The sequence below is a fragment of the Daldinia decipiens genome, assembly GCF_022478715.1.
Source record: "Daldinia decipiens strain CBS 113046 unplaced genomic scaffold F4813scaffold_26, whole genome shotgun sequence".
Lineage (NCBI taxonomy): Eukaryota > Fungi > Ascomycota > Sordariomycetes > Xylariales > Hypoxylaceae > Daldinia > Daldinia decipiens.
Genome location: NW_026054569.1, coordinates 77,852 through 96,667, shown reverse-complemented (window position 1 = coordinate 96,667; position 18,816 = coordinate 77,852). Strand labels below are relative to the sequence as shown.

The 18,816-nt window shown below is 44.3% G+C and overlaps 3 protein-coding genes across 3 annotated transcripts; 2 read left to right on the top strand and 1 right to left on the bottom strand.

The window, feature by feature from the left end:
- Positions 1-1,201: 1,201 nt before the first annotated feature.
- Positions 1,202-1,938, bottom strand: F4813DRAFT_391167 (uncharacterized protein; the record flags this gene model as incomplete). Its single annotated transcript, XM_049247129.1, has 3 exons — positions 1,202-1,395; positions 1,446-1,716; positions 1,768-1,938. 3 exons carry the CDS (start codon positions 1,936-1,938, stop codon positions 1,202-1,204), a joined length of 636 nt encoding a protein of 211 aa, XP_049097850.1.
- Positions 1,939-10,348: 8,410 nt separating this feature from the next.
- On the top strand, positions 10,349-12,979 carry F4813DRAFT_397827 (FAD-linked oxidase-like protein; the record flags this gene model as incomplete). Its single annotated transcript, XM_049247978.1, has 5 exons — positions 10,349-10,651; positions 10,738-11,149; positions 11,306-11,524; positions 11,583-11,981; positions 12,123-12,979. The coding sequence occupies 5 exons, from the start codon at positions 10,349-10,351 to the stop codon at positions 12,494-12,496; spliced, it is 1,707 nt and encodes a 568-aa protein (XP_049097849.1). The 3' UTR covers positions 12,497-12,979.
- A 1,125-nt stretch (positions 12,980-14,104) lies between these two features.
- F4813DRAFT_397820 (RdRP-domain-containing protein) lies at positions 14,105-18,646 on the top strand (the record flags this gene model as incomplete). Its single annotated transcript, XM_049247977.1, has 1 exon — positions 14,105-18,646. The coding sequence occupies one exon, from the start codon at positions 14,105-14,107 to the stop codon at positions 18,353-18,355; it is 4,251 nt and encodes a 1,416-aa protein (XP_049097848.1). The 3' UTR covers positions 18,356-18,646.
- Positions 18,647-18,816: the final 170 nt, after the last annotated feature.

Here is an 18,816-nt window from a genome sequence, read left to right as displayed (position 1 = left end):
TGATTATAAATCAAATAGCATCTCCGTCGTACTTCGAATTATAAATCATCGAAGCTTCTCACAAGCCAAGCCTTGGCTACCTACCTCTAAGGTATAAGAGAGCGAAGAATAAATAAGCGCTAATTGTAACGATTTGGAAAAAGAACATACCATCTTGAAAAATCTGGTAGAATCTTCTCGTAGAATTTCTCATACGTATTAGGTAGACACGCCATTGTGAACCCTGATGGGACGGGTGAGAAGTGATCAGGTTCGAATAGACGATGGTGATGATGAAGTGTAGCCTACGCTGCGCCAAGCATTGAACAAATAATTTTACGGAGAACTACCTTTAGAAGTGCAATTCTAAAATGTTACTAATAATAGGCTTAAATCTAGGGGTTCAACTACAAGCCCATTTACGGGAGTGTACCCAAAGCTAAGAATCGCGTTGTATATAAGCTAACCGATTCGGCCGCGCTCAACAGTAACCTCATTTGTTTTCTGGTCTTCCCGGCCCACGTGGACGTCAGTTACCCTTAATTCTATGCGATGTCTAATTGGCTATAGTCTAGGATACGTTTTCTTTCTATGGTATCTCCAAACATTCTAGATGCCTGGATGTTGGAAAGGGGGCTACCATGGCTACCTATGACACCGAAGTAGCCTCGGCATTCAAGCAAGCGTGAATATATGTGTTTAGTACTGACGAGACATATAGATGCTGAAGAGTCTTCGAACATCTTCTACTGCGGTGGATATCGAGGGAGCTGGCTTACTGAGGAGTAGAGCGGGTCACGGGTAGCTGAAAATGCATTATACAATTATATGGTTGCGGTGTTATATTATCTCTTTGAGATGGAGTAGCCCACTTAATTAATCTACTAGATATGGAAATCTTTATTAGTGGGAGTCTAGATGATTTATTATCGATCATATCGCCCCTAAGCGAAGTTCCGTAGATGTCCGAATTACACAGTATGACTGTTGGACTGAGAGACATATGGAGAGACATACAAGTAGACATAAATGCCTATAAAAGAATGTAACCAACATCTTCATTATCTTTCTTCATTCATCCGAAGCCCTAGTGATTTACACGTAGTAATATATCCCTAGTTTTACTTCGATATGACGCGAAGAAAAGTAGTCAGGGTCACCAATACGGGCGGCCAAGTGTCTTTGAATTTACATGAAGACACTCTGCTGCGAGACCCGAATGCTAAGAGCGTGGTCGTTTCCTGGTGGAACAAGACACATTGCGTATATCCAGTTCATTTTCAATCATATTCCGCCATCGTTCAAGCTCGCGAGTTGTCAACTCCTCTAGTACCTCGGGGGTCAGGTAGAATCTTTCGCTCGAATGGTCGTCGTTGGAGGTCGAACGTCCGTGCTTCTTAGCTTTCCGATTTTTACCTGTGACAATTAGCTTCTAGGGCTCTTGAAAGAATTTGCCAAAACTTTACCTTCATAGAATGAACATGCCGAAGCCGTGCTAGAAAATTGGCAGTTTGTACAAGCTCCATTGAACAAGTTATTGTTACCGGCAACACACTCAGCACATGGACCACGCGATTTTGTGTGTAAACATTGTTTACACGGGTCCGAGTTGACTTTATCGATCGTGACGAAGGCTGCTAGAGCCGACATTTTCTGCTGTCGCTCAAGATGAAGTTTGGGATGGACAATTGTACCTTTCTCTCGAAGTTGTTTGAGTTGAACAAGGCGGGTGATGTTCTACCTGTTGTGAGCGTTGTTCTGTACATGTTTGATCAATAACGAACATACCTTTTTCTTCTCTATTAGAGAACGAACATCATTGTAGGGACAGGCTCGAAGCTGATCAACAATCCAACTAGTGAGTTCTAGCGTGTTGTTGAAGTCCACATCCTCGTCAGGGGCTACAAGATCCTCCTCTTGCCATTTCCAACTCGATAAGGGTAGAATATTGCCCGACATAATAATCAACGAAAGCTATGGATTTTTGACATGTATGATTATTAAGGAATATATGAGATGCGACAATGTGTACGCGTTGAAAATTAGAAATGCATTGTTATTATGCAGAAGTTTTTAATTTCATTTATTCATTCAACTAGTCCCACCCATTTAGTTTAAACTACCAAGTCCTTCTTTAGATAACTACGTTCATGATTAACTAATTATAGTTAGGTCCTCGGCGGGCGATTACTTGTTTCTTTACTTGACCCGTAACTAGCTAATAAGGCAAGGGTTAAGATTGGTGCTTCAAAAATGCGGTGTACAAAATTTAAACAATCTCTCCTAAACAACAGTAGTTAGGACAATTATAAACTATTGACTCTTGGGATGGGTTAAGTGTTCTTGGAATATCGGAACAATTCTTTGATATCGGCTATGAGATACGTTTTTTTTTCAGCAGGAACTATAAGAATCTAGCCACCTTGGAGATGTGAGTAAAATTCAAGGCTAGCCCATGGCTTTCAAAGAGAGGTGGTGTCACTAAATGTCTCGCCATACTAATTTACTTTAAGCCTCGAGACTGGGCATAACAGTTATGTTTATAGAATGAACAAGCCTATGCTAGTCTTGGTTTGTCGTCGACTCGACAATGTTTAAACTATTATAGCCAAGGAGTTAACCCTTCCACCTAAATTTTTGGTTAGATAAGAATCACTCTTATAATATGACTTAGCCTAGTTGGAATATTCGGACTAGATCATAACAGAAGCACTTTACAACGTCCAATGATTGAGCTGTTAATAAACCAAATACCATTCGGTAGTTATCTAATACTACTTAGCCATGCTCTTGTTCGGCAAATGGACCAGCTACTTCCAGTTGGACGAATAAGCCTTGATATTACCAAATGTGAAGGTATAACAGCAGCCAGAGACAAAATATTCATCTCTTGTGAGCTTTCATCAACTAAGTTGGCCCAATATGTTGTTTTCTATATTTACGAAGCAGTTGCCAGTTGTCAGCGCTCTTATTACATGCGCTGCCTGCCATGGGTTTGTGCAGTCCATCATTGCCGATGGCAAGAATTACACCGGCTGGGACCCGGGTTTCCGCTATCAAAATCCACCGCCAAGCATCCCAGGCTAGACAGCAAACAATCCTGATATCGGGTTCGTCAGTCCCGACTCATTTGCCAACCCTAACATCATCTGTCATAAAGCTGCTACGCCGGGTCAGACATATGTCAACGTAACTTCAGGTAGCACATTGACCCTTCAGTTTTTCACATGGCCAGACAGCCATAAAGGGCCTATTATCGACTATCTGGCTGACTGCGACATAGTCGGTTGCACTGGAGCTAAGAAGAAAAACCTGAAGTTTGTTACGATTGCACAGGCTTCTTGGAAGTCTGGCAACGATTGGGGTTTAGATGATCTGATAAGAGACCAATTCAAGTGGTAGGTCAAAATTCCGGCAACTCTAAAGCCAGGTCATTATGTGTTACGCCATGAAATAATTACCCTCCATGGTGCCTCTAATGTCGGTGGTGCTCAGGCATACCCCTAGTGTATCAACCTACACGTCTTGGGTGCCGGATATAAGTCCATCAGTGGCGACGTGCCCGCTACCAAGTTTTACAGGGAGAACGACCCGGGCATTTCATTCAATATTTACAGCAACATTACCAGTTATCCCGTACTAGGCCCTGCTAATATCTGGACTGGTATATAAAGTTCCAAGCTCTAGGCTCAAAGGTATCACGAGGTAGAGCAAGAAGCATGAAAGCAACTTCATTGCGGAGCCTACGGCTATATGTACTAATAGTGTCCTTTGTTTTAAATATCCCATCTAGTATCTTGACACAGGGCCAGAAGATAAATGCAATCGGTAAATTATACGGAATAAGATGTTGTCAGATATAAATAGTGCAATAGAATAAAAGATATTACGAAATTATTTCTTAGTGGTACAGTGGTATGTTCAACAATTTCTAACTGATCATTACATGCCTTTATCCTTGATATTTTTGTAATATATTTATAATATTAACATCGTGTAAGATAATAATCGTCTAATCACGGACATTAAATTGAACTATTTTCTTTGAAAACCCTCATTTCATCAACATCCTTTCTTGTTACATGAATATTTAATTCTTTATCATGTCACCTAATTTTTCCTGTCTTTTATTATGGCTGCCCTCCGTTGGATATACGATCAGATGTCGCAGTATATGCTTCAAGCTTTCAACATGTCAACCTTAATCCTTTGATTAAGAAGCTACTTACTGTTTCCCCTGACTCGTTTATCTTTTGTATCAGAGGCTACTCTGTCGTGCTTTCGATATGCCCTGGCGTGGTAGCAAGAGTAGCACTTAAAGAAGGTGACCTACATTTGCGTCACGAGTAAGAAATAATCGAATCACTCTGCTAATCAGAGTGTCCACACGCTTTACAGTGGCATCTTTCACGGGATAGATCTCAGTTTCATGCAATTTATAGGAAACCATACTCTGCACGACCGAATGTCTAGAAAAAAGAAAGTTGGACTGTGATAATGCCATCAGTTATTGGCAGAGCCACAGCAGCAGAGACTTTACTGAGCTGATAGTTTTAAGAGAATGGCTTATCAATATCCGGTAGCCAATGGCATGCGCTGAGTATGATGATTTCCGGCCGATTACTATTTAGAGGGCTAGAAATTTCCGAGACGGGATGCTACTGCGGCTTACAGGTTTGAAAAAAGAAGGTCTATTTCGTAGGGCAGCATGCATGTCACAACTAGGCACAGGTTGGCAAGGGTATCTTCTTCGCTGATACCTTATTTCCGGTGGGGTTTACATTGAGTACGTAACATAACGAATCTCGTTGTGTGATTCGTGTGAGCCGTATGAGTCGTGTGACTTACAGTACCTTGGTAGACCTTGATGGATAGATGAGATTGGGTATTGAGGCAGGTGAATGGGTGTGGTATAGTACATGTATGCAGGCATGATGACCGTCAAAAGGCGGTCTGTATTAATCAAATTGATATTATGTATGAGAAATTGGGTATGATATAATATTAACATAACATGAATTAATTTTTCTAGGTCTTATTAGAGGTAGGTACTTATCGTGACCTCATATTCTATCTACGCGTGGGGGAAGAAGATGGGGGGGTTTTGAGAGAGAGAAGATTTTGATAATAAATCGGAGTTTAAACTCGTAATTTTTGCATAGGTGATAAGTGACAGGTAGGTACCTACCTAAGGAAGGTACCTAACCTAATGATTTCAGGGGAAAGCTGACTGATGGATATATGCATATTTAGGTAAATATTCATGAGGTAATGTCCCTTTTATTGAAATATCTCAGCTCTATGTAGCCGAACTTTAGCCGAGCCTCGATCACCGATTGCATTCTTCCGTAATTTGCAACTTACAACTCTCAGTCGTTGTTCTCCTATCACATATCCATCTTGAGCAACCTAGATCTACGTCAGCCTCATATCCCGTCTTATGTATGTACCTACTGTAACAGGGTCACATACAAAGTAACGGCCACTTGTGCATACCTACCTAGGTAAGCAGTTAGATGATCGGCCGGGAGCACCGGTAAACCAATCATCACCTTCACCGGAATACCCGAGGGATCAAGCACGTCAAGTCCGCGGGGTTATTTATCACGTATTATAATACCCTTTTTGAAATATGGCATTGGCTTCGAGAACTCGTTGCAACATACCTTTTTTACTTTATGCAGTGCCTGGTCGTGATGGTCGCTGGTCCTCCTCTCGGTATGTAATGATCAATCACTTCTCTGGTGCAGACTTTGGTTCGCTTAGTTGACACATGCACCCAATTGTTTCTCGCTATGAACCGAGATCTCGGAATTCAGAGTAGTATTTTGGTATGCAAGTTACGATGCCCGATTAAGCATCGCCTACCGCTTCCCGTTCGAGCATTATACGCTATACATAACGGTATCGAATCAAATAAATATCTCTATCCGAGCAACACCGTTGCACGTTCCGTCCCGACATGGACATGCCCGTGGTAGCTAGTGCGTGCTACGCGTATTCACGCTGCATGCGCAATCCTCCTATAGAGAGCAGACCTGTATCTTTGTTTTGTCTGTTGCAAAGATATAGCTTTCTTCCAAGATCAAGCTAGGGAAAGGCTGCATGAAGATGGGCTTTCCCTTCTGTCCTTTGTTTGGTCTGCGGCCCGATTGTTACCTGATTCTGACCGACTTTCAACGGCTCTACCTGGCACAATCGCATTTCCTCACCCCACGCCTCGAAGGCAACATCTCTCAACCCCACTTATAACAAGAACGTTTCTAAGGTAAACGAGCCAAATCATCATAGTACTGAGTGTACTAGGTCATACGTGTATCCTCAGACCACTCGTTCAAGTTCTCAGCTAGCGATAAGAGTGGTGCTGGGGTGACGTTGGGGTGTATGTAATGGGTTGCAACTGGTGAGCTGTGTGTAAAATATCTAACGTTGACGAAAAGCAAATGTCCTTTTACCACTCATCACTCCTGAAGATCTCAACAATGTCCAGTCAAACATTAGGCACTAATGCGCTCCAAAGACACATCGCTCTACTTGTTTACTTACTTCATCTAACCCCCCCTTGTCCTCTGCTTTACTGCATACCACTTAGTAGTGGCTTGATCTGTTATTGGCGAGGCTACCAGGCACACTTTTTATCCCATGAGAGATCTTCAAGGCTTTAAAGTCGAGGTGCTCTTTTCGACCGATCTTTTCGACCGTAGGAGGGTCTCATCAACTCGAGCATTGCTTTTTTGGTTCTTTTGGTTTATTTCTCCTGTCTATCACTACTGGAAGAAGTAAACGTTGAAGTCCTTTATCAGTCGACATATATATGAAAGCTGCCATTAAATACGAGAGATACTTGAGGTAACGTAACCCCCACTGCCGTTAATCCTGGATGAGGTAGTCCCTGTAGAAACTACCTTTCAACACTATCCCTCCAAGACGCTTTGGAAATTCGCTAAAGAGTTATTATTAACAACTACTACTGTATTGGAGTTTGGTGGGCCTAAATACTCTTGTTTTAGCAAGCATCCAAGGCTATCCACAACCTTTCCAGGTTTTCATGTGGCGATCCGAATGGAAAGTCTGGGGTAGACTCCCCAGTTCCGGGATACTTCGCTCGTGAGAATCACCGCGGTTAGAATTAGCCTAATCAGAATCGCTTAGGATACTGTCCGGCCATTGTGGTTTGACGCTGTAGTTACACAGTGATGGGCCATGACCAGTTTGTGACGAAATTTTCAGCCACGATACGCGCCAACCTGGTGAAAAGTCAAGAAGTTGGGCTGCTTGCCATTACAGCCGTCTATTATTCTCGAGCCGGCTTACGCTAGCACAGAATTGTTGACTTCCTACCATAGGCTATACGATGGATTTATTATATTCATATTTGGCCATGTGTAGCTCTGGCGTAGCAAGTGGAAGCTTACCTTGGCTCCCGCCCCTATCGGCTAGTAGGCCATTACTCAAAGCCTGCATCGGCAGCAAGAAAAAGGAGTATGAGCAGAACATCCTATGTTTTCTAAAAGTCACACTGGGAGTATTAGTAGGGACTGCCGACTTTGAGCCATTTCCCGACACGTAGGCGGTACCTTTCGTGAAATGATTCCGCGTGACCTTTCTCATCTAAAGTTCTACACCTAGGTTGGTCATACTCTATCGTAAGCTATGCCAGATCAGGCGAAAATGCATCGTCATTTACTCCATGTTTAATCATAAGCCGCACACAGGTTCTGCTTATACGGCTTTCGGGTCGTATTTGGACCAGGCTATGCATGTATCAAACGATGAAACCGCCTATGACCCTATCCACCAAATATGTTCTCGATCCCGAAGTCTAGAGTAAAGGATCCATATCCAGGAAGGCATATACCGGCCAATATATATGGTGACCTTAGATGTACTTAGTAAGCCGGGAAGATGCCGATCACGAGAGGCTCCGTTCTTGGACCTACGGCCACTGCAACAAAATCAAACATAGAAGTTAGATGATGAATATGATTTGAGGGATACATGCTTCATATGGGCCGGTGAGGCTTGCTCTAGCTAGAAGATATGTTAGTCCTACGATGGGTATTGATGCCACTCCTACACTTATTAGGCATATTTCATGTAGGACTGAGAAGCTAATGAAGATCCTATCCTGTTGAATCAATTACGGGTTACGGGTCTATAGTTAAGAAGCTCGATTATTTACTATATACTAAGAGAAATCAAGTATAGGACGCGATGTAGCGGACATACAACTCGGTGTGTAAGATGCCATGTGGGATATTGATGTATCCACCTTGGCCAAGGATTGATAGGATTGATAATTGCATCCCGAATGTTTTGAATACCTATTTACCCCTCATCAAGAACACTAGAAAAATAAAATGGCGGTCTCGACTTAGCTGTAGCCCCTCATTATTTATTTTCAAAATCTGTATCATCTGTATTTCGTACCGAGCATGTTGACATTGGTATTTCTTATTTCCCCTTGAGCTGAAATAAGCTATGGAAGATGGTGGTGTGGAACATATATACGCATATATTCATTTTAACCAACCAACATATTGTCCCGCTCATATATACCTTACTTATTTTTCATATATATCCCGCCCGTCCCGTCTTGTCAGCTCGTCTCACAGTGAGAGCGGTAGCTCGAAACGCTTCAATCGATATCACTGCAGCCTAGGTCTTCCAAGGTCCTGTTTTTACGAACAGGCTATTCATCATACACATAAATTGTTTTTTGCTAATAAATCGACGAGTAGTCGCATGCTGGCTATACGTAATTGGAAGTTCAGACAGGGTAACCGTGTCGGCATAGATGGTCACACCGTCTCCTATGAATCCAACTTGAATACTGGGCTGAACGTGGTAAGAAAATCCTTTCTTCACTAGACAATGGGCAACGAATGATATAAGACTATAATACGTTACAATACGTATAACTAGATGCAGCTAATTGTACCTACATGTAGTTCGTGACAATATTATGCACTGCCCTGGGAAGTACCTAGCGGGACGAACCCCACAGACCGGGGACCTGCTACAAAGATCAACAGACTATTTTTCCTTTTTCTCTTTTCCTTCTTTGCACTTCATCACCTTTAAGGATATCCAACGTCTCTTCAACTACTAGGTTAGCTATATCAGCTTCCCGCCTAGTAGGAAGCCATATGACCACTTAGCCCCTCCCCTATACTCACACTACCTGTATTAGGAGCATTAACACGTTCTCTCGCTCCCACACCTCCTAGCCCCCCCTTGTCTATGTCGGCCTTGATCCTTATTCGTTGCCGTCTGGTAGTGCAAACTACGATTGGCATTTAACGTCAACATACTTGTGGGCCGTTTCTTACCAATTTACAACTGTCAACTCTCCCAGCACCAGGGATAACATGGCGTGGCGTGGTATGGACGTATTGCCAACTTCCAATCGTGGGACTAGCTCCCACCTAGCTAGCCGTCCTTGTATTACATTTACGTAGGTCCTTTATATCTCTTTACTGAAGCCTTACTCGACGTTACTAGTGTATGTCTCTCGCCGAAGCTGGACACCTTCCTTTCCCGAGCCTCTCTGTTAGTAGTCACTAGTAACGATATTAGTCTCTATTACTCTCATCTACCCTTCTCTACATCTAGTGCCTCAAAAGCACTAGTAACTAATCCTTTGTTGTCGTGATTGGGTCACTGATCGTTTCTGATATCCTGGCCCGCATCAAGGAGTCGTCTACTTTTTACTTTAATATTCGCTAGCATCCACCAAGTCTAGAGAAGAGCATACGTGACACTTATAGGAACGGTTAGAGTTAGTCATTTCCACTTACAAATCCTATCACGGCTAGTCCGCACCACTTCAACTACTTTCGGGGTTCGCCCCAAGCGAGTACTATAGTTTATTATTTGATCAGGCCGCTCTCAGGGGCTTCCCATTACTTCCCTTACCTTTATCTGCCGCACTCCTCCCGGATCAAGGCGACAATACGAACACGCCCACTCTTACCTGCTTTCTATCCATATGGCTACCCCCGCCCACTAAACTCAATTTCGGCTTTCCTTTTGGGGTTTATCCAGGGTCTTCCAAACGTCAATATTCCCTTCGACAGTCTTGACTTCTAGTCCGACGGCTTGAACACCGATCGAAGATCTGGGCGAAAGCTTTCTCCGGATTCGAGCGGGAAACTTACTTCTAGACGCCTCTACCTAAGAGAGGAACAGAAAGGTCATATCTGGGATCCAGCCTGACCACAAAGGGGTCTATTATTACTTCTCCAGAACCCCTAGTCCCGGTTTAATCGTCCATATCCCCCTTCGATCATCGGTGCCATCTTCTCTAACGTATGCGTCCTAATTTATTCACACGTGAATTTCATAGGTACCTATAAATCCGCGACTCATGTCAGCTAAACATTTCGCCGGGCGTCTTCCGAACGCTTGGAGAAGAACATTTCACACTTCTCGCTCGTTGAGGAAACCTAGTGGTGAAAATGGGACCAGTGCCGAACGAGCGTGGACCAACCCGGCATATCATCACACCAGGTGGAGCGGGCGCTCCGTGTTTGCTTTGACAGCCACCGCCAGCCTGTTAGGATTCGGCCTTGCTTCTGCGACACTCCAAGGACCTCCTAAGCGTGTTGTCACGCTTTTTGATAGCAAGACGCCAATGCCTCAATACGCATCATTAGATGAGATGGAGGACGTAAGTCTATATATTACCCTACTTTAGAAAAGTAGATGTAGGCCAAGATGCAAAGCCTACTAAGTCCCTTGCTAAGTTTATTATAGGCATTAAAAGAGATTCGCCGTGAGCTTGCCAAAAGTGGTGAGGAGGAAGACATCATAAGTACAGATCCAGAAGACCTTCTGGCTCATGGCTATTCCGAATGGTCGACAACGAATCCGGATGGCTTACCGGTTGCGGTCGTGTATCCGCGTTCGACAGACCAGGTATCGATACTCGCGCGAATTTGCTATAAATATCGGGTACCTATTATCCCCTATTCGGGAGGCTCTAGCTTGGAAGGGAACTTCTCGGCTCCTTTCGGCGGCATCAGCGTTGATTTCGCGTACATGGACCAAATTATCCAGTTCAACAAAGATGACATGGATATTGTCGTCCAGCCAAGCATTGGTTGGCAAGATCTAAACGATCAGCTAAGCAGAATGGGTAGCGGTCTTTTCTTCCCTATTGATCCTGGTGAGTGAGCCCAGCCCCTGAGGTGAATTTACCTCATTGCTATACGGCATAGAGGAAAGTTCATTCCTTGGGATGATCACATCTCCTATTTTACATGTATTCATTCTCGAGATGAAGCCTCGCAAAAAAGGAGACTAACTAAACTCCTAATTCTAGGCCCAAGCGCCAAGATTGGTGGCATGGTTGGTACCAATTGTTCTGGCACAAATGCAGTTAAATACGGCACGATGAAAGATTGGGTCATCAACTTAACCGTAGTATTGGCAGACGGAACCGTCATTAAGACGCGAAGACGTCCAAGGAAGAGTTCGGCAGGTTACAACCTCAACGGTTTGTTTGTCGGTTCCGAGGGAACTTTAGGCCTCGTCACCGAAGGTAAGCATTAATCCTCCCTTTTTTGTTATAATATAGGTAAGCACTAACAATTTGTAAGCTACTCTAAAGCTTGCCGTCGTCCCTGAAGAATTCTCCGTGGCAGTGGTAACTTTCCCCACAATCCGTGATGCCGCTTCCGCAGCGGCGGAGGTCATGCAGACCGGCGTCCCCATCGCAGCTATGGAAATCATGGATGAGGTTCAAATGAAGGTCGTCAATTTAGGTGGAGCGACAGCGCCCCGGGTATGGAAAGAAGAGCCGACGCTTTTCTTCAAATTCTCTGGGACAAAGACCAGCGTAAAGGAAAACATCACCCGCGTTCAAGCCATCGCAAAAAACAATAAGGGCAGCAATTTCGAATTCGCCAAGGATCTCCGAGAGCAGAAGCTCCTGTGGTCAGCAAGGAAGGAATCTTTATGGTCAATGCTGGCTCTGAGAAAAGAAGGCGAGGAAGTCTGTAAGTTGTCCCTCTTCGGTTCTGGCTCTTGAGATGTGTCTAGTTTCATGGCAAGACATTCGTTTACAGCGGTCCTCGATATTCCTGATCGCTTCATATGAGACGTAAAGATTCTAAACCCTCGCTAACCGATTTTCATAGGGTCTACCGATGTCGCAGTCCCGTTCAGCAGGTTAGCAGACATCATCGAAGTCAGCAAAAAGGAGATGGACGAGCTAGGTCTATTCGCCAGTATTCTAGGCCACATCGGGGACGGCAATTTTCACGAGAGCATTATCTACAACCGGACGAAGAAGGAAGAACTCGATAAAGTAGAGAAGTGCGTGAAGAACATGGTCAAGAGAGCACTGGATATGGAGGGGACATGTACGGGCGAGCATTCTGTTGGCTGGGGCAAAAAGGACTCGCTCTTATTAGAGGTTGGCCCAGACACGCTGGGTGTCATGAAGCAGATCAAGTCGGCGCTCGATCCCCTGTGGATTATGAACCCGGGCAAGATCATGGACCTGCCTTGATGACGCCTCCCCCTCCCCCCCCTCCCCCCCCTTTCCACCCAATCTCTTGTGTGAGGGAGAAACGGTCTCACAATTCGGCGCATGAGAGGGATAAGACATGGAAGAAGAAGAAGTTTGCTAGCATGTTTTGCATATGGGTTATCGGAGAAAAAAGTTGCTTGTCCCTTTTTTTGGGTTTGATTGGATAGGTAGCGGGTAAACAGGATCTTGCATACCTCATCATGGGATAGTATCAATATGGCCTTTTAGATATCATTGAAAATTTATTTATGTATTTCGTTTAGATGGACTTCTTACTGGTTTCTATCCAGGATCTCCTCGGTGGGTTTGGGGTTTTACTTTATCGAATAATATCTTAAAAAGCGCACCACTCCTCGGTGCTCGAGAAATTGGTCCCTATGGTTTATCTCGTATAACTAATCGTACTGTATATACTACATAGGTAGATAGCAAATAAGTATCCCCATCTAATTATTATATACAGCTCCCGCCCATACGATAGCTTCATTGTAAGGAAGTTATTAGTATCGTTAGTATAAATCAAATACTATAATGTAAGTACATGCCAGTAGCAATATACCTAGTTGGAGTTTAGGACTGGTCGTACTAATCATCCGAACACAATAGATTTTAAGACTCTGGAGCAATTTTGATTCAGTTGAGCATCTCATAACTATGTGAGTCATTATACTAAGATAAAATTCAAGGTACAAGATATGCGTGTGAGCAAGCGGTCTGCGGCGTTTCGGCTAGATGCAGGATGCTTTACATTATGAGTGGAAACATTTCAAGCGGTATTGGTTTGCATAAAGGTACCTAGGTAGGTAGGTACCTATTTATAAAACAATCTTCGGATACCAAACTAGAGTTTACGATTAAGTCGAGTGCTTAATGCCAACTTCTAAGAACAAATTCAGAGTAGGTGTGACCTAGCAGTACCTTAGATATCTCCACCTATGTTTACATGTACCTTACGTACTCATCCTATCGCATTGCCATGGTAATTGCCAATCCGGTTGGGGAAGCTGCATTTATCTTAGGTATGTACTTGGGTACTTGCTCATAGGAGACTTTAAGGAAAGAAGGAAGTAACCTTAGGAAGAGGTAGTTATGTAGTCACTAACCTAGTAGTTTAGGTTGTATTTGATATAATTTAGGCGACAGCATCCTTCCCTTGATCAATTTTTGCATCACACCAAACACCTTCATCCAACTAATTTATCTTTCTCTTCTCTATCAAGCTTTCGACCTAAGCTCTACTAATCATTAACTTTCTTTTCTTTACAGACAATCATGTTGATGGAATTCCTTCGTTAACCCAAACAAGACGCTCAATGTTAGTATATCTCCAGGTTCCTTCACATCTATTCGCACTCTTTCCATCACTATCCCATTGATTAAGTCGACACTTAGCAAACAACCTTCATCAAACACACTTACCAATGTCTCTTTCAATTCTGGATCTCCTTCCACCTCGATCCTTCCCACTTTACTACTCACTTCTGCAGTAACTCCTGCTTTCTTCGGACAACGACTCGGTCTTATAGTTCACTTTAGCTAACAAAAAACATGATCTAGTCGAAGTTTCACCTTAAGCCTCCTAATATAATGGCTCGTGAAGCTCGTAAATCCCGTGGAGGCTCAAGCCTTTATCGACCACCTGCCTCTTCGTTCCTTAGAGGCAGTACTCAGAGATTGGAAGGGGGAGGTAGTGTCCCTCCCGAGGATGATCTCTATCAATCGTCTAATAACATACCTCCACCTAATTCAAGAGGCCTAGGAACTCTCAAATCTCCAAACAAGAATCGAGGTGGCTCCAATCACGCGCATAGAGGAGCCCGTAACCATATTCGAAGAACCCCTCCAGCCTACGGTTCATATCAAGGTCAGCAGCCACGTCGTAATACAGATGTGCAATCTTACCCTGTAACATCGACCCCAAAACGTCATGGGCAGTCAAATCCCAAATATGGATCTGAGGCTCTCCGATCAACTAATACTCTCGGCATTAAGCCTGAGTGGTCATCGTGGGCTGATATCAGCCTCCGTATACGCGGCCTCCCGCCCAATACTACCACATTTGACCTATGGTCTCACTTCAAGAAGGACGGGGAGGTCGTTTTTATCGAGCTCTTTGAAAATAATAATGGGACTCGAGAAGGAAGTGGCCGCATCCGCTTCTCACCGCCTCCTATTCGTCAATTCTGGGACAATGTAATGGTACTCAACATTCAAGGTCAATCAGTCAAAGTGAAAGTTGAACTTGAGAAGGAGAGACGGGAGCGACGAGTACCTGGTTCTAATAACCGTAGTTACCCGCCATTTTTGAGTATTACAATGGTTGCGCTTCAATTCGGGGTGCTTGCGCGTGAGGATGAAGTGATGCCGTTGCAAACAATCCAAAACAACATGAGAGGTCAATTTTCTCTAGCATCTGATCTGTATCAGAAAAAACTAGAGATTGCATTTACATGCAGCATCACAGATCCACGTCGCGAAGACCCTAGCATAAAACACCTTTCACCTATTGGAGAGATGGAACATACGCTGCAATACAAAGCAAAATTTCCATTTATACATGTCAAAAAGATCGTCTTTATAGACATCGATGAGAACACATGGGCGCTACTTATCCACTTACCTAACCCGCCCCTTTTCTATAGAAAATGCGACTACGCCAACTCACATTCAAGCAGCAAGAACACTTGGAAAGACGAGCGCGATGCATGGAACCGAATTGTCGACATTGCTTACGACACATCATGGTTCAGAGACGAACCCGTCCTACTACCTAGAACCAATCGGTTTATTAACATTGGAAGATGGACTACTTACCGGCTCTTGTTCACGAAGTCTTCTCTCGTTGCATGGGAGGAAATGAAAGCAGCTCTCCAGGAATTCAACATCGTTATAGATCAAAAAAGCTCAAATGACATCAAGATAGTTCCATCGTTGGTATCAAGCTTCTGGGATGCACTTGAACCTCAACAGCCTGGCGTAGATACGTCTAAAGCCAATTTAGCACTTCTCGCCGACACTGAAGACATATATCTTCCCTACGACGTCCGATATCAGCTTGAAGCATGCATCTCCCAGGGTATTTTCAACGAGGTTAACATTACTACTGAGTTTCTCCGAAGGCTGGCAAACCTCTCGAGGGGTCGTACTAAACGTCGGGATAGAGCAAAAGACCTCTTGACGTATGTATTGCAGTCTCGTGTCGAAAGTCGCATCGAGAGCCGGGACAAGCTTGATGAGAAAAGGATATACGATCCGATGTCGCTTTTTGAAGACAGAAAAGCGACGGGCCACTACCCGGAAATCTCACTCCCAAGACACTGCATATGGGTCAGAAAAGTAGTAGTCACACCTACAACAATGTATCTCAGTAGCCCAGCACCGGAGCCGTCAAACCGCGTTCTGCGTCAGTACACCAACTACGAAGACCGGTTTATACGTGTTCAATTCACAGATGAGCTTATTAAGGGTCGTATTTACTCTGATCCCGATACTACGCGAGACAATGCTCTATTTAATCGAGTACATCGAGCATTACAGAACGGTATACGGATTGGCGGTCGTCATTTCCAGTATCTTGCCACTGGGAACTCTCAATTTCGAGAACACGGCGCATACTTCTTCTGCCCAACAGACTTCTTAACTTGCGATAACATCCGGAACTGGATGGGCGACGTTAATCACATCCGAGTCGTGGCCAAGTATGCTTCCCGGCTTGGACAATGCTTCTCGACAACGAGGATACCCAAAGCATCGCCAATCGGCCAAGCAATTGTACACATTAATGATATTGAGCGTGACGGCTGGTGCTTCACCGATGGAGTTGGAAAGATAGCATTCAGCCGCGCAAAGTTCCTCATGCAGAATCTTGACATGACTAGGACCACAAAAACTCTCCCGTCGGCTTTCCAGTTTAGGCTCGGGGGTAGTAAGGGGATTCTAGTACAGTGGCCCGATGTGCCTTTCAACGAGGTTCACCTACGACCATCGCAGAAGAAGTTCAACGCAGTTTCGAAGGGCCTCGAAATTATCAAGACGTCTAGGTTTTCTGTCGCAACTTTAAATCGACAGACTATTACTATTCTAAGCTGCCTTGGCGTACCAGACGAGGCTTTTGAGGAGATGATGAAGAAACAGATCGCCGACTACGAGCGTGCCATGACTGATGCCGAATTTGCTATGCAACTACTTAGCAAATACGTTGATCAGAATGGGATCACCACAATAATGGCACAAATGATTGCAGACGGGTTCATGGAAACCAAAGAACCCTTTTTTATGATCCTACTACACATTTGGCGTGCCTGGTCGATGAGACTACTTCGCGAGAAGGCTCGTATTATGGTTGACAAGGGCGCATTTGTTTTTGGTTGCGCAGATGAGACTCGCACGTTACGAGGTCATTCAGACGCAGCCGAATTTAGCCAAAGTAAAGACCGGAATACTTTGCCACAGATTTTCTTGCAAGTACCGAAGATGGGTATGAGGCCAGGAGAGCAAGGTGAATACACCGTTATAACTGGAATATGCGTGCTCGGGAGGAACCCATCGCTCCATCCTGGAGATATTCGAGTAGTGGAGGCCGTAGACGTTCCGGCGTTAAGACACCTCCACGACGTTGTTGTATTCCCCACGATTGGAGACCGCGATATTCCCTCTATGTGTTCTGGGGGAGATCTTGACGGGGACGATTACTTTGTGATATGGGATCCTCGGCTTATACCTACGGAGTGGAACCACCCCCCTATGAAACAGGACAGTCTTAAGCCAAAAGAACTTGATCGGGATGTCAGACTAACGGATCTCATTTCATTTTTCGTCAGCTATATGAAGAATGACTCGCTCAGCACCATTGCTCATGCCCACCTGGCCAAGTGCGACGCATTAACCGATGGTCCCAAGGACCCGCAGTGCATCGAGTTGGCACGCCTACATTCCAATGCTGTCGACTACCCAAAAACTGGACAGGAAGCTTACCTGAGAGCGTCGTTGCGACCAAAAAACTACCCGCACTTTATGGAGAAGTCACCAAGCAGAACATATCGCTCGATAAAGATTCTTGGTCGACTATACGACCAAGTGGCGCAGATTGAATTTAAACCGGAGTTAGACAGCACATTCGACCAGAGAATTCTTCGTAGATATTCGCTAAAAGACGAGCTATTAAAGACAGTGAGGGTGGTAAAAAGACAACATGATAAGGCTATGCGACAAATCATGAATCAGTATGATATTGAAACTGAATTCGAAGCCTGGTCAACATTTATGATGTCCAAACCCCGACTTGGAGGCGAATACAAGCGGCAAGAGAATATGGAGCCAGTAATGACGAGTCATAGAGAACGCTTCAGGGATGCTTGCATCAAGCTGGCGGGATCCAGAGATCCTGACGCCTTATATCCCGTGGTAGCAGCTACCTACCGCATCACATGGGAAGAAGTGCAGATCGCACTAGGGCGAGTGCCAGCAGCCGCCGGGGAAGCAAAACCAATGGTAGACACGATGCCGTTGATTAGTTTCCCGTGGGTTTTTGAGTACGAGCTAGGTCGAATAGCCATGGCGAAGGACGAATTCGAATTAGAGGAGGTACCCAAGCCGACGACAGCACCATTAGATGATGACTACACAGGCGACGATGACGAATTTATGCAAATCATGGGCGCCAGTATCAGTAAATCGGAGGAAATGGATGAAATTAGAAGCCTCTATGCTGGTCAAAGCATACAAGCGACCCAAGTGACAGAAGTGGTCGAGGAGCAATCCACTACCCACGAGGAACTAGTGGAGCTGGAAGAGGACGAAGATACGGGTATGGATGCTCTATCTAGACTGGCTGACTAGTTTACATGATAACATGCCCACCCAAGAGTGTTAGGATGGTATATGAGACATGATGAGAAAGTTGACCTGCAAGAGGTTGGAGTTGTGCGATGTGTTCACGATCAGGAGGGGGGAAGACATGAGGTGGTTTTAGATAGCTAAATTAGCCAAAGTAGCCGTGCACCATAGTTTGCTGTCTCTTGACTTAATAATATAGCAGTGAATTCCCGATTTGAACTAATGCTCATTGTAAAAAAGAAGTTTGAGAGGAAGAAAGTTGACAATAAGCATCACGATACTGTCTGTGAGTGCAGTGCATGAGGTGGGTGAATGGATAAATGCATAGTTACCTACCTAAGGTATATATCCATTGGTTAGATACATAATACGTAGTTAGTAAGTTAAGGTAAGTTTGGCGGAAGAGGGTTGATCCTCAAGCGAAAAAAGGAAAAAGTCTTGGCAACGCACAATTTCCCAATGCC